Below are 12,782 nucleotides of genomic sequence, written 5' to 3' on the forward strand. Positions count from 1 at the left end.
ATTCATGCGTCGGCCTAATATCTCCACGGCCTGCCTTGCCACTTCAACCCTTGAGACCCACTCTTCGCCGGCGGTGACGTCGATGGCCTCCTCGCCAAGTTCATCGTCACTTGCCTCGGTGGTCGAGGGTGGATGAGATGTTAGTGCCTCGCTAGGTGTGGGATCCGGCAGCATTTCTTCAGGACTCTTTTGGTGCTTCTTACCCTTTCGGGACTTCTTTCCACCAACCGGGCGGATGTTGGTGGTGCTAGCAGCGTTTATCTCCCCTTCGGTTGTCATTCCCTTAGTATCGAACCTTCGCTCTGATACCACTTTGTCACGGACTTAGAGTGATGACTAAGTTTCCGTGTGGCCCTTGACGGTTTACTCACTAATCTTTCAAGATCTTGTAAACTCAAGGAAGCCTTTAGGGCTAAGATTGCTAAGAGAATGTTTAAGGAAAGTTTTGGAAAGAACAAAGAAGGCTTTTTGAAGAAGGCTTTGTATTGAGCTTTGGAAGATTGCTTACAAACTTGCTGGGTGCCTAGCAAATGAGGGGCACCTCTATTTATACTAGCACCTAGGGACTAAAGTGCAATTTAAATTTACTTACAAGTCCCTAAGATATTTACACTTTGGTCCTGGCTCTAGAACTCTCTACACACTCTAGGACCTTCCATTGCCTTCTAAGTCATTCTAGAGAATTCTAGGGAATTCTCTAGCCTTCTTGAATAATCTAGAGGGTTCTAGAGTCTTCCGGAAACCTCTCCACAACTCTAGATCCTTCCGCCCCTATCCGGACGCAAAATTCTACTGCTAAGTGGCGGGACGTGACAATAACCTGTGCAAAATGTTTTCAACTTCATTTGCTACTTTAACAATAGCATTGTTTTGTTTCTGATGTTGAGCTTTACTAGTCTTCTATGTTTTTATAGGAAGAGAAATTACTATGAAGATAAAGCGAGCAGTTGCCTTGAGGGCTATCTTTGTTGGAGGAATTGCTGTATTTTCCAAAATCAGTGGTGCTGTTAAAGCTGTAGGAGGCGTAAAAGTTGGTGTAGCTACTGCTGCTATGAGTGCTGCAGCAACTGCCATTTCAGGATCCAGGAAAGAAGTGAAAACAGCTTCTCAACAGTCTTCAAAATGATGCTCTCTACGAAGAATGGTGTAGAGCTTGTGATCTTCTTTTTTTCATTCAATATAATGTATATCTTAGTTATAGGTTAGCGGGGTTACTAATTGGATGGTTTCTCTAATTGATCAAGTAGGTTATACAGTTGAGTCCTGGCTCAAATTCTGTACAAATGAATGTAGGAAATTGTTGAAGCAAAAGTTTTTTATCATCACTTTGTACATCCTGTTTGGATTGGCTTAACCATAGTATCCTGGAAAGTTAAGTCAAATGGATTCATAGTATCCTGGGAATGTAGATCTGGTTTACTAATAAAGAATATTTGTGGTTTTACTGGTTCTATAACTCAAGTTGAAAACTTTAACCACCTTTTCAACATGTATGTCAAGAGTCATTCATCAAACAATTTTAAATAAAGCAAAGGTGATTAACAAAATAGAACAAGTAATTTCTAAAAGATGAACTCAAACTGCTTCCATCAATATGTAACAGTGAATAATAAATACACATCAATATGTTAACTCAAGCTAGTGACTATTCAACATCATCTCAACTAATTGAGCTCTTCAACATCTCTACCAACATTTCAGGAGGAGAAAGTTTTATGTTTCTCCCCTCGGGATTCTATGATCTCTTCAACATCATCTCAAGGAATTTACTATAAATATTACCGAGTGTGAAGTTGAAGAGTACAAACTACTCACATATAACAGTCGATGCCCAAAGATGTTTGCTTCAAAATAGGTGCTGCACCTTTCCATTGTTTTCAGTACACATCCTCGTGTTGTTTAGGAACAATGCATGGACACAGTATTCAGCTAATAAGATGAAGATAATCAAACATTCCAGGTTTGGCTAAGTCATGATGATGTCAGATTTGATGCACTCGTGAATTTGCGGAAGAACCACATGTGAAATCTGGATGGTCAACTGAGGTCACAAACAACTCAGCATTTGGAGCCTCTAATTCGAGAATAACCTAGATGCAGGACAAGAAATGTAATTGCATGAGAACTTCTGGAGGTTTATTCATCTTACAACATCTACAAATTAGAGGAGCCTGAAAAAATTAGTGCACCTAGACTAAAATATTAATGTGGGACAATAAAGCAGGTTAAATTTGGAAATTCAATTGATTCTCGAAAAAAAAAAAGATCCAGGAATTTACTATTTTTTTGCCATCTTATTCCCGTGTCACCTTTAATCCGAGATATAGAGAAGGAAAGCAAGATGAATTCCAATAATTCTTAATGACATACCACGAGATTTTTTCCTTCTTGCAGGATCGGAGCAGGAACATAAAGGTTGCACTGGGGTCCAAAGGACTGCAATAGAGACAAACAGAAAATTCCATTTTGAAAAATGAATTAATTTCAGAATTTTATTATCTGACCACTACAAGAAATATTTATGAAACTAAAAAAATAATTTACCGGCCAAAACCTTCCTAAATTAAATCCATTGATAAATGCAACCCCTTTACTCCAGCCACGAAAAGACAAAAAAGTGTCTTTTACTTCATCAACTGTAAGATGACCAGTGTAGAAAGCTGGCGCTGGATGATAATCTGCAAAAGAATGAATACCGTCACTATCCACCATTCTCTTGCACTGTGCTGAATCTTCAACTGTATGAGAACTTGCACACAAAACTCTACTATTCACCAACATTTTTAAATAATAAATCCAGACTTACTTTGTTTGTTTTTCAGTTTTATCAGCACAGATTTTCTAAGGTCGGTGTATGCATCTGAAATAACAGAATTATTCTTTTGATCCTCATTTAGGTTGTGAAAAGGAATCGGCAACATTTTCCACTTCTGCAACGGTTTACCATCTAAATAAACAGGAGAGAGTATACCCTGCAAATCAAGTTCAAAATTTTATACCTTTGTGATTATGAGGAAGAAGTCAGAAAAGAGAAGCGGGAAAAAATAGAAAGGCAACGCAACTTGCCAAAACTAAAAAAATGAAAGGAAGATGTGCTGAACAGCTGAAGTAGATTAACGGTACCTATAGTGGAAATGCAAAAGTTACATTCTTCTTGTAGAAAATTATTTAGATGTGAGTGTGGCATCTCCACTGGATTTGGTACGCCCAAGATCTCTTCAACAAGTTTTGGTGATTGGGTATTTGAGTTGAGTTAAATACGCACACACCAAATATTACACTATAAATACTTTGGAATTACACAAGATAATTTATAAATAAAAGATTACAAAGAATTTATACAAGCATTAATTTAATAATGTCAATTAATTTCCAAAAACATATGTTTATATACGCAGTGATATACGTCTTAACACTCATACTCATGGTCCTATCCATATCCCCAAATCTTAAAATTTAGGTTATGACAAATCCAACTTTCAGATCCGCACCTGTGTCGGGTTCTCACATCCATATCCGAACAACATAGATTTTGTTACAGTGGTTGTTTTTAATGAAAAATAGAGTTGAGTTATTTTTCATCTTTCAAGGCCTTTGTGCTGAAATTTGTAATCAATTTGGTATTTATATTAAGAAAATTACTCAGATGATAATGCACCCGAGTGTTACGCAGCACTTTTCTCATCTTCTATGTCTTCCAATGGTATTTTGTATCTATCATCTTGTGCATATACTCCTCAACAAAATGGAGTTGCCCAATTAAATAACAGGATATTGAAACAGTTTGTACTTCACTTATTCATGGTCTATGTTAATGTTGTACACGCTACAAATGTTCAGCCTGGGAGTAAGGGGGATTCCACTGGCTGAGGGGGTAAGGGCTGTAACTTCTATATAAAGTCGAGGATAATTTTCACCTCATGGACTTTCAGTGTTAAGTCCACAATCCATTTTCTTCACATATAGAACACAAAGAAAGTGTTCTCATAACTCACTCATGCAAAAGTTAACATAACTCAAGCTTTTCTTAAGTAGCACAATTGGGTGATGTTTATATTTGATCATGCAGAACCATGATCTCAAATCCACCAAGACTTTTAAGATCCATATTGTCTTTCTACCATGATTGGATCATTAATGAGACAAGTTGCTTCATAGTTTATTTATACAAATGAACAAGTTTTAGAAAGTTTTCAGAATTCATGGGTAAACTGTGCCCCCAATACCTCAGATGACTACAGAAGTAAATGTAAACTATTCTGAACTTACCTTCTTGCCAAAAATGTATTGCCCATAATTTATACGCCCCATATTTTCCACCTGTAAAACAAGGGAATAACAAAGTAGCAGACAAATAAATCAGATGAGATTTGCTGTCATCATTCATTAGTAGCAAACTGAAATGTGAAATTTTTTACTGAATATGGCAATTGCTTTGGAAAATGATACAGTTTGTTCATTTTCCTTTTTCCTTTTCCCTTTTTGGAGAAATGGCTCGGTTACAGAAACTATGCAGTTGTTCCTTTTCATTGAAGTTCACTTACATGTATAGGCTTGAACAGTTAATGGTATCTTTCCAAGTTATAGTAGCACAATGGACCATTTTCCCTCTATTTTCTCATTGCCCATCTACATCCATCCTCTACTTTCTCTTGTTTCCTTTTTCCTTTTCATTGTTTCGTCTCCCCTCCACTCTTCCTCCCCCTCTCTTTAACCCATGCTGCCCCCGATTTCCCTTTTCATCTTTTTTTAAGAGATTTCCCTCCTGTTCTTTCTCTATCAATATTTCTCAAACTCTCCCACTCTGGCTGGAATCTCCTTCCACCAACGATTAGTTGAATTTCTTTGTTCATCCACTCTCCTTTTTTTTTCCTTTTTTTTTTTTTTTTTTTGCTTCACAACCACCACACATGAGGAAAAACAGAAACTGTAGAGAAAGCACAAAAGAAGGAGAAAGGAGATCAATAGGGAAATTGGGACGAAAGAATATTATCAAGGAAAAAAAAACTACTGGGAATAGGATCCATCATAGTTATTTCTCTTAAAAGTTTCCAACAAAACAATAGAATTTTATGAAAATAGATCACTTTCCTTGGTGTTTTTCTGACAAAACACATTAGGGAACATGCCGAGGACACCAAGAAGGAGAAGGGAGAGATGAAGAAGGGGCTTTCTTCGGTCAGCTACTTTGCTGAAAACTTTAGGAGAACCGTGCCAAAGCTAGTTTCGAAGAGACAAGAGGGAGTTGCTCGGATGGTAAGTACCCCTCACTTCCAACCCTAAGGTTGTGAGTTCGAGTCTCCAAGGGATAAAAAAAAAAAAAAAAAACTAGTTTCGAAGAGATTAGGGGGGTAAATTGATTCAAGAAAAACATTCACTGAGAAAGGTGCTATAGGATGAGGAATTTTCAGGCAGTGATACTTCTCGAGGTGTGCTAGTCACCTCGAAAAGTGTGATTACAAGAAGGGAATAATTCCAAAACTCCTAAGAATTCCACTATCTATACATTGTTCTTTACACCAAAAACATTGAAAGGTAATACAATTCCATTTGCTCTTTTGTATGGAGTTTGATCTATCTTCAAAAATTCTTCCATTTCTCTCCTTCCATATATTCCAGCATATGCATGCTGGTATAGTTTTCCAACACCTTTTTTGACTTTTTCACCCTATTAATTCCTAATCCTAATATTTCTTCACAATATGGGAATATAACAGCAGAAGAACACCAGTTGGTATGAAAAGGAAATTCTTGCATGTATACAAACGACATGCTTACTGATCCTGTGGACTGTGTCATTGTTTTGTTTTTATATTTGGAGCACACAGATTATTGTGTTACAGATGATTGGATAATTTACTGATAAGAACTCCTTTTTCTAACGTCCTTTTAATTGTATACCCATTGTAAACCAGTTCACCCTATTTCATTACAATCCTCTAAAAATGCAGCATTGGTTGCGGATCTGTGCTTTATTTTTCTGAAAGAAGTTGCGTAACATGTTATCAAAATCAACAAAAATTCTATCTTTGTAATTTACAGTAAAGTCTATCTCCAGAAAGGATTGCAGCATAACTCAAAAGCCTTGCTAGAAATGAAGAACAGAGAGTGCTATTTACCAGTATATAAATTCTGCTATCCGAAGTACATTGAGTATGAGGAAGCCTGATTGAAGTATTTGACCATCTAGCTACAGTGCCTACATATTTCGGATTCTCTTCATAGTTATCTGAAGGGCATGAAATGAATACTTGTGCCCTGTCATGCACCTGCAAAATTATATTGAGTCATTCCTTTATAGAGTTGAGACAGTGAAAAAATAAATATAAAATTCACACAAATATTTCCTTTCCTTCTGAATTTTTTTTTTTACAAGTTCAGACCCAAACCCAAAGAGGTTAACACAAACAGTAAGTCCACCTCTACCAATCGGCTAAGATGAGCTAGCTGTCATATTACCGGATGCACAAAGTGTATTGAACATATTATTCTATAGCACAAAGATACAGCTTCTTAGTAAGGAGAAGAAACTCAGGCACTACCTGCATGAATGAGACACAAAGGGATAGCTCTATTCTCATCAGTGAATCTCCAAAGTGGAAGTAGAAAAGAATACAGTTGTTTAAGTGAAAACCATTTACCAGTACTAATTAAATGGAAACTTTCAACCCAGCTCAAGAAAACACACACATGAAAGAAGGCTTTCCAGTGATATGACAAAACCACTTACCTTTGGTATGAATAACAAACTTCCATTAGCTTTTGCTTTGTAATCAGAAACATAAAGCATGAAGCCAAACATCTGAACAAGCAAAAACATTGAAAGAGGTGGATGATATCCTACAGGCACTCAACAAATTCAGAACTATGAATAATGCATCCAATGACAGGAGTGTTTTATACCTGGCCCAAAGACTCCATTGCAAGTGGGTTTTCAGATTCAGTGACACCATCAAAGTATGTGGTATCAACTATGTTAAACAACGATTTAGTCTTCTGCAACTTAATAAGTCCATATGCTTTCTTTTCAGTATTGGAAGGAACTGAAGGAAGAGGTGCTGCAGTATATTTAGCAATCACCCTTCGAAGAGCTGAAAGTAGATAATTAGGTAGCTAACAGAAAATTTTCTTTAAATAAAAGTTGGAAATAGAAAAAATAATATCTCATAGAAGATCAGCAAATTATTTACATGAAAAAATCGCATTGCATTAAAGTGATGTTTTCTAGGCATAAGGGATATTTAGTTGGTGTCTACTTCAAATTTAAAAAACAAAGTTAAAGCTGCAATGAGCCCAAAAACACTTCTTGGACCAGTTTACACACACTTAGACTATTCCACTAGGTACTAGTTTCCTCCTACCAACACAAGTAGCTTAGGCGGATGGGAAGATATCACTTAACACTTTTTGCCTATGTTAGGATTTGAACCCACGTATCTATTGGTTTCATCCCACTTCATTGACCACTAGGCCACACCCTTGGGTGCCAATGGACCCAAATATTCTAAACAAACATCTAATTCCTTTTTTTTCCCTGTTAGCTCTAAACAATGTTCTAAGAAATTTCCTCTTCAGACTGTATGAGTCTTCTCATAAGTGACATACGCATGCCTGGTAGTTCTCTGTTGCAGTGTATAACAATAGGAACATATGCCATACTTCTCCTACAAATTCATAATCTAACACGGACAGATTCTTCATCTTTTTCCTATCCTACACTGGATGCAAAGAAATACTTCTTTTTAAATTGTCTAGGTCCTTGGTTGTTACGCTATTAAGAGGAAACAGTTGACAAGATATAAAATAATTTGATCATTCGAGAGAAAAAAGATAGTCATCATTCACTTCCCATGATGTGTTTTGTCCATGAAAATATAAGTATTTCTTCCTTCTAAGGGAAAAAAAAAAGAAGAATAGAAAAAGGAGTCCCAAACTGAAAAGTAAAAATCTCTTACGCCCCTTTGATCCTCTAATCTAGTAAAATTCCAGTCATCCACCAGTGCAAAATTAATTCCATGGAAAGGGACAAGCAGAAAACAAACAAAACAAAAACTTCAAAACACATTAGGCCAATTAGCAGTAAAGTAAGAACTGGTAATATATTATATACAGGTTGCTCCATGACCCAATGGTTTAACCATTGGTACAATTTCAGTTAAATGTTCCCATAATAAGTTAAAAGATGACGAAGAAAAAACTCTCTCATGATAAATTAAAGCAAGAGTACATGTATATACTCAGATTAGTACACCTTGATATTTTGGATTGTCTATATCTCCAGATTCTTTGATAGGTGCATCCTGAACAAGATGGTTTTCAGTTTGATTATGATAGAGCAACAAACTTTAACCGAAAAATATTGGAAACTTCCTCACATAATCATAGGATGTAAGATCAGGCTTGTAATCAGTCTCATCTGCACCAGTATTTGCACCACTGTAGAACCCGAAATTTGTTCCACCATGTGCCATCTAGGAGAAAAAGTATAAATTGGCTTGGTATCAGGAAATGGTATGTCACTATGGTAAAAGAAGAATTAGAAACTCACGTAGAGCACAGCTGATCCATTTTTTGACAAGATCCTTTCTAAGTAAGATGCTGTAACAGTTGCATCAGTATTTGCAATATGCTCTCCCCAGTGCGTGAGCCAACCAGTGTAGAACTCCCTAGATACCAAACTTATCAACATCATCTGTAGCATCTGATGTGAGATAGAAAAGGAACAAACAAAAAGACACTAACGTTGAAAGCGGTGGTGATTTCCCTGGTGCATTGAACTCTTTCTGCAACTTAAAGTTGGGCCATGGATCATCTCCAGTTGAAAAATCGACAGCTAAAATTAAGAATCCGTGATTAGAACAGAGCCAGAAAACCAACCAAGAAACTTCCAAAGAGAAAAATAACACATCATGAAGGCAGACAGATTTTCTAAAATATATTTACCAATTGAAGTATCCTCGCATAATTGTTTTAGGAGGCTACTTAATATCTTTAATTATCAAATAGCTATTATCACGTGCACAAACCACATTGATCGAAATGGTAGCACCTTTACTTGGTTCGAATTGGTAAGTTTTACAGGTTGTTATTAACTGCTACCTGAAAAGACAGCATCTCCAGGAATAGTCCCTTTGTTAAGATTTTCTCTTGAACCTCCATCGGTTGTATATCTGTTAACCATCAGGTAGTCAATATAATAAACTCCAGAACAAAAACGGAGGTAAGGTATAATATATAAAAACCGAGCCGTAAAAGATATTTCCTGTATCAAGCATGTTCAGGGAAGAAGTGACATTAAATTCAGGGAGAAATCAGACATACACACACATGCAACAACAACATACCCAGTTGATCCCACAAGAGTTGTCTGGGGAGGGTAGTGTATACGCAGATACACACACACACATGGAAAGAAAAAAATTGAAAGGCTAGCACCAAGCAACTTTATTACACTTCTGAGAAAGTTTAAGTCAAAAGAGAGGAAATAACCAAGATGAGTTGATTTTTGTCTTTTCATTTCTCGTGCAAAGAAATTATGTAGAGGATGCAGAAACATTTTTCGACTCCTAGTAAGTTAAACAAGACCTTCTGTAATCGTAAATATTGATAGCAGCACCAAGTTGGTGCTGATGAATATAATGTTACCTTTCTCACAAAAAAAAAAAGAAGAAGAAGAGAGGAAACAACCAAGTGCATAACATAGACTTACAGAATAACATCATCTCCAAGGTGCCTGCGGGCTATCCTCACTAAGTGATGCAGGTAGGCTTTGTCATCTCCGTATGAACCAAATTCATTTTCTATCTGTCCCATTTTCACCATTCAGTGCAATCAACAACTATTGGCTTATACAAAAGCTGAAACATGGTAGAAAGAAAATCATGGAATGCCAAGTACTCCGTCATGTGATAAAATTAAAGTACATACCCTTCATATCTCCTCTGTGGATTTTAATAATGAAACTTGAACCTATCATTTACTCATATTGTTACAAAATTAAGGTCAAATGTGACACATGGGTTTTTAAATCTACCATTTACTAAGACAAGCAATGGGGTTTCAGATAGTTGGTAGAATACATGTCATATTTTAGCTCTGTAGATTCCAACTTTGCCAAAACAATGTTTCATTATAGGAGACTAACACAATTCCAATAGACTGTACAAGACATTCCATTTATGCTTGACTATTAACATATTCAGTCTCCTATGATCCTTGATCAATGTCAAAGTGAGATATTTCGCTGGGCAGATCATAGCAATTACAGATAACAGATCATATTTGGTCAGAACTTACAGCGCGTAGCTTTACTATTACATTTTGCTATAACCTATCATCCTAGATGTGGAGTTGCATTTAACTGGATTAGTAGCTAGGTTATAGTGAAGCCAGCTTTATGAAGTGCAATTCACCTGAACCATTATAATAGGGCCGCCATTTTTGTAAGCATAAGAGACTATCTTCGGCAGCAAAATTCCCCACCATCTTTCAACCTGTATCAATATATAAGTACGTAAATATCACTAAAAAATGAGCAAATGAAGCAGAAAATGCAAAAAAAGTTGCCATTTTGTCCTTTCCTTTTCTTTTTTTTATTATAAGAAAGGTAAAGTGCAAGTGCATGGCCTAGTTTACGAGCTTATGATGAAAAGCTACTCTATATTTTTTGATGACAAGGGAAACCTACAACCGCTACCCTTTGGGTGCGCACAGGGTAAAACTCCCGCTCCTATGCAATAGCTCGCAAACTACATAGGAGAGGTAACCCGCACTAGGCAAGCCCGGTGCGACGAGCTCGACCTAGAAGGCAAACCCCTTGCTTTCGCTGGCAAGGGGTTTCGAACTTGAGACCTCCAACATGGAAGTCCCAAGCCCAAACCACTGGGCCACCCCGAAGGATAAAAAGCTACTCTATATTGATAGCTCTAAGGCCGCAAAAGCAATTATGGAAGTTGTTTAGTTACAATTTTGGTGTCTAAACGACCGTACTAACGTTGTGATCCTATATTTGATAGCATGACAGCGTTCAAAGGCCGTTCGGGAAGGAAATGCTTCCTTTCTATTAGATTGATCTTAATTGTGTAAAAGCATGTGGATTGGGAGCGGGTACCAATTTTTTACTTTACTTTGATTAGATACCTTGTATTAGGATCGATTGGCCATATTTCGGGTGTGGTACCATGTTAGTAGAATTGCATGCTTATGTGTTAAGTGTTGTTGTATGTTTTGTTCATCGTCAACTGTGAGCATGATGTCATTAGTCTAGGATAGGCTAGTGTTGCCTATCGTGTGCTTTCTTTTCATATCTATGTCTAGATTCTATCATTTCTTATTGTTTTTACCCTTTTTGCTCGGTTGGCCTTTGATGTCTATTGAGTACCTGTTGTTTTGATACTCATGCTACACTCTGCATCTATTTCGTGATGCAAGTCCCAGTACCAGTTACCAGCGGTGATCAGTTCCAGCCTTTTTTTACAGTTGTGAGCACTTGGCATTTATCTTGTCTCCTTCCTTTGTTTTAGCTAGTCTTATTACTTTTTGAGACACGCTTTGTTGTAGGCCACTTTTGGGAATTGTTCTCTTTATTAGAAAGCTCTGTACTAGTGACTTCCAGGTCCTGGGTGGGATTTCTGTATATATTTATTTTGGTTTGCTTCCATCTTGTTGCCCTTTTTTTAGATTATTGTTTTCGCTAGTTTCTACCCTTACGCTCATTACTTGATGTTCTGGGTCACGGGTTAGCTTACCTTCTGGTGGGGTATGGTGGGTGCCATCATAACTCGAGAAATTGGGTCGTGACCAGTTGGTATCAGAGCTCGGATCAAATAAAGCCAAGGCGGCTGCTGGCATAAAAGAATCGTACTTGTGATCACATCGTTCGATGCCTCAGCCCTCGCTGGAGCTTCATAGAAATGGCTATATCCGCCTCTGCCCTGACCATCAAACCTACTACCTGACCTGCCTCCCCAGAGACCACCCCGTATACCCTGATGATAGCTTCTACAGTCCTGACCCTGACCATGGCCTCTAACTGGAGGTGTCGGTAAAGCTACCTGAGGAGCGGGAGCAATCCGACTATGCTGAGGGCAGTCCCTGGCTCAATAACCCATCTCACCACACTCGAAGCAACCTTGCCGAGGGCGACTCCCAAAAAATCGACCACCATGACCTGAAGAACCCGACTGAAACACCTCACAGCCCTGACTCAAACCAACCACCATCTGATGCCTGAAGAGAGGCCGGCTAGACTGACCCTGTCGAAACCGTCGCTTGATCCTGTCATGATAATCCCTAGGACCTGGGTGGGAGTCGTTGTAGCTGCCCTCTTCTCGCTGCCCCCTTGGGCTTGCGACGAAGATGCTCCATAGTACTAGCACGGTCAACTACGTCTAAAAAGGATCGACCCACAGAAACCAAGAACTGGGTCTCAAACCGAAGTTGTAATCTCAACCCACGAAAAAAGCACGTGATGCTCTCCTCCTTTGTAGGCGATATCATTTCCGCATAACGGGAGAGCTCGTGGAACCTAGTCTCATTCTCTGCCACTGACATGAAGCCCTGCTCCAACCTAAAAAATTGATTCCCTGAGTCGGTCTCTAATGCTACGAGGGATAAACTTGGGCAAGAAGGCCTCGAAAAACTCAACTCATGATATCGATGGAGACCTGACTGGCCTGATCTGCATGAACGTGTGCCACTACTGCATGCCTGTCCCGTCTAGCTAGTAAGCGATGAAGTCGGCCCCTTTGGATTTCACTAGACCCAAAGTGTGAAGCCTCTCA

The 12,782-nt window shown here is 38.1% G+C and overlaps 1 protein-coding gene across 2 annotated transcripts in view; it reads right to left on the reverse strand.

Moving 5' to 3' along the window:
* Positions 1–1,628: 1,628 nt before the first annotated feature.
* The window catches only part of LOC125875187 (beta-galactosidase 17), a 49,291-nt gene continuing 38,137 nt past the window's right edge, over positions 1,629–12,782 (reverse strand). For both annotated transcript variants that reach the window (XM_049556284.1, XM_049556283.1), the window contains exons 5-19: positions 10,413–10,493; positions 9,710–9,804; positions 9,100–9,170; positions 8,743–8,833; positions 8,549–8,666; positions 8,376–8,471; positions 8,252–8,300; positions 6,904–7,091; positions 6,731–6,802; positions 6,120–6,269; positions 4,270–4,320; positions 2,807–2,972; positions 2,545–2,678; positions 2,371–2,436; positions 1,629–2,090 (exon numbers count right to left, since the gene is read on the reverse strand). In XM_049556284.1, coding sequence (XP_049412241.1) covers positions 1,983–2,090; positions 2,371–2,436; positions 2,545–2,678; positions 2,807–2,972; positions 4,270–4,320; positions 6,120–6,269; positions 6,731–6,802; positions 6,904–7,091; positions 8,252–8,300; positions 8,376–8,471; positions 8,549–8,666; positions 8,743–8,833; positions 9,100–9,170; positions 9,710–9,804; positions 10,413–10,493 — 1,536 coding nt within the window. In that variant the 3' untranslated portion in view covers positions 1,629–1,982. The remainder of the gene's footprint in view (positions 2,091–2,370; positions 2,437–2,544; positions 2,679–2,806; positions 2,973–4,269; positions 4,321–6,119; positions 6,270–6,730; positions 6,803–6,903; positions 7,092–8,251; positions 8,301–8,375; positions 8,472–8,548; positions 8,667–8,742; positions 8,834–9,099; positions 9,171–9,709; positions 9,805–10,412; positions 10,494–12,782) is intronic.

This window comes from Solanum stenotomum, chromosome 8, assembly GCF_019186545.1.
Source record: "Solanum stenotomum isolate F172 chromosome 8, ASM1918654v1, whole genome shotgun sequence".
NCBI lineage: Eukaryota > Viridiplantae > Streptophyta > Magnoliopsida > Solanales > Solanaceae > Solanum > Solanum stenotomum.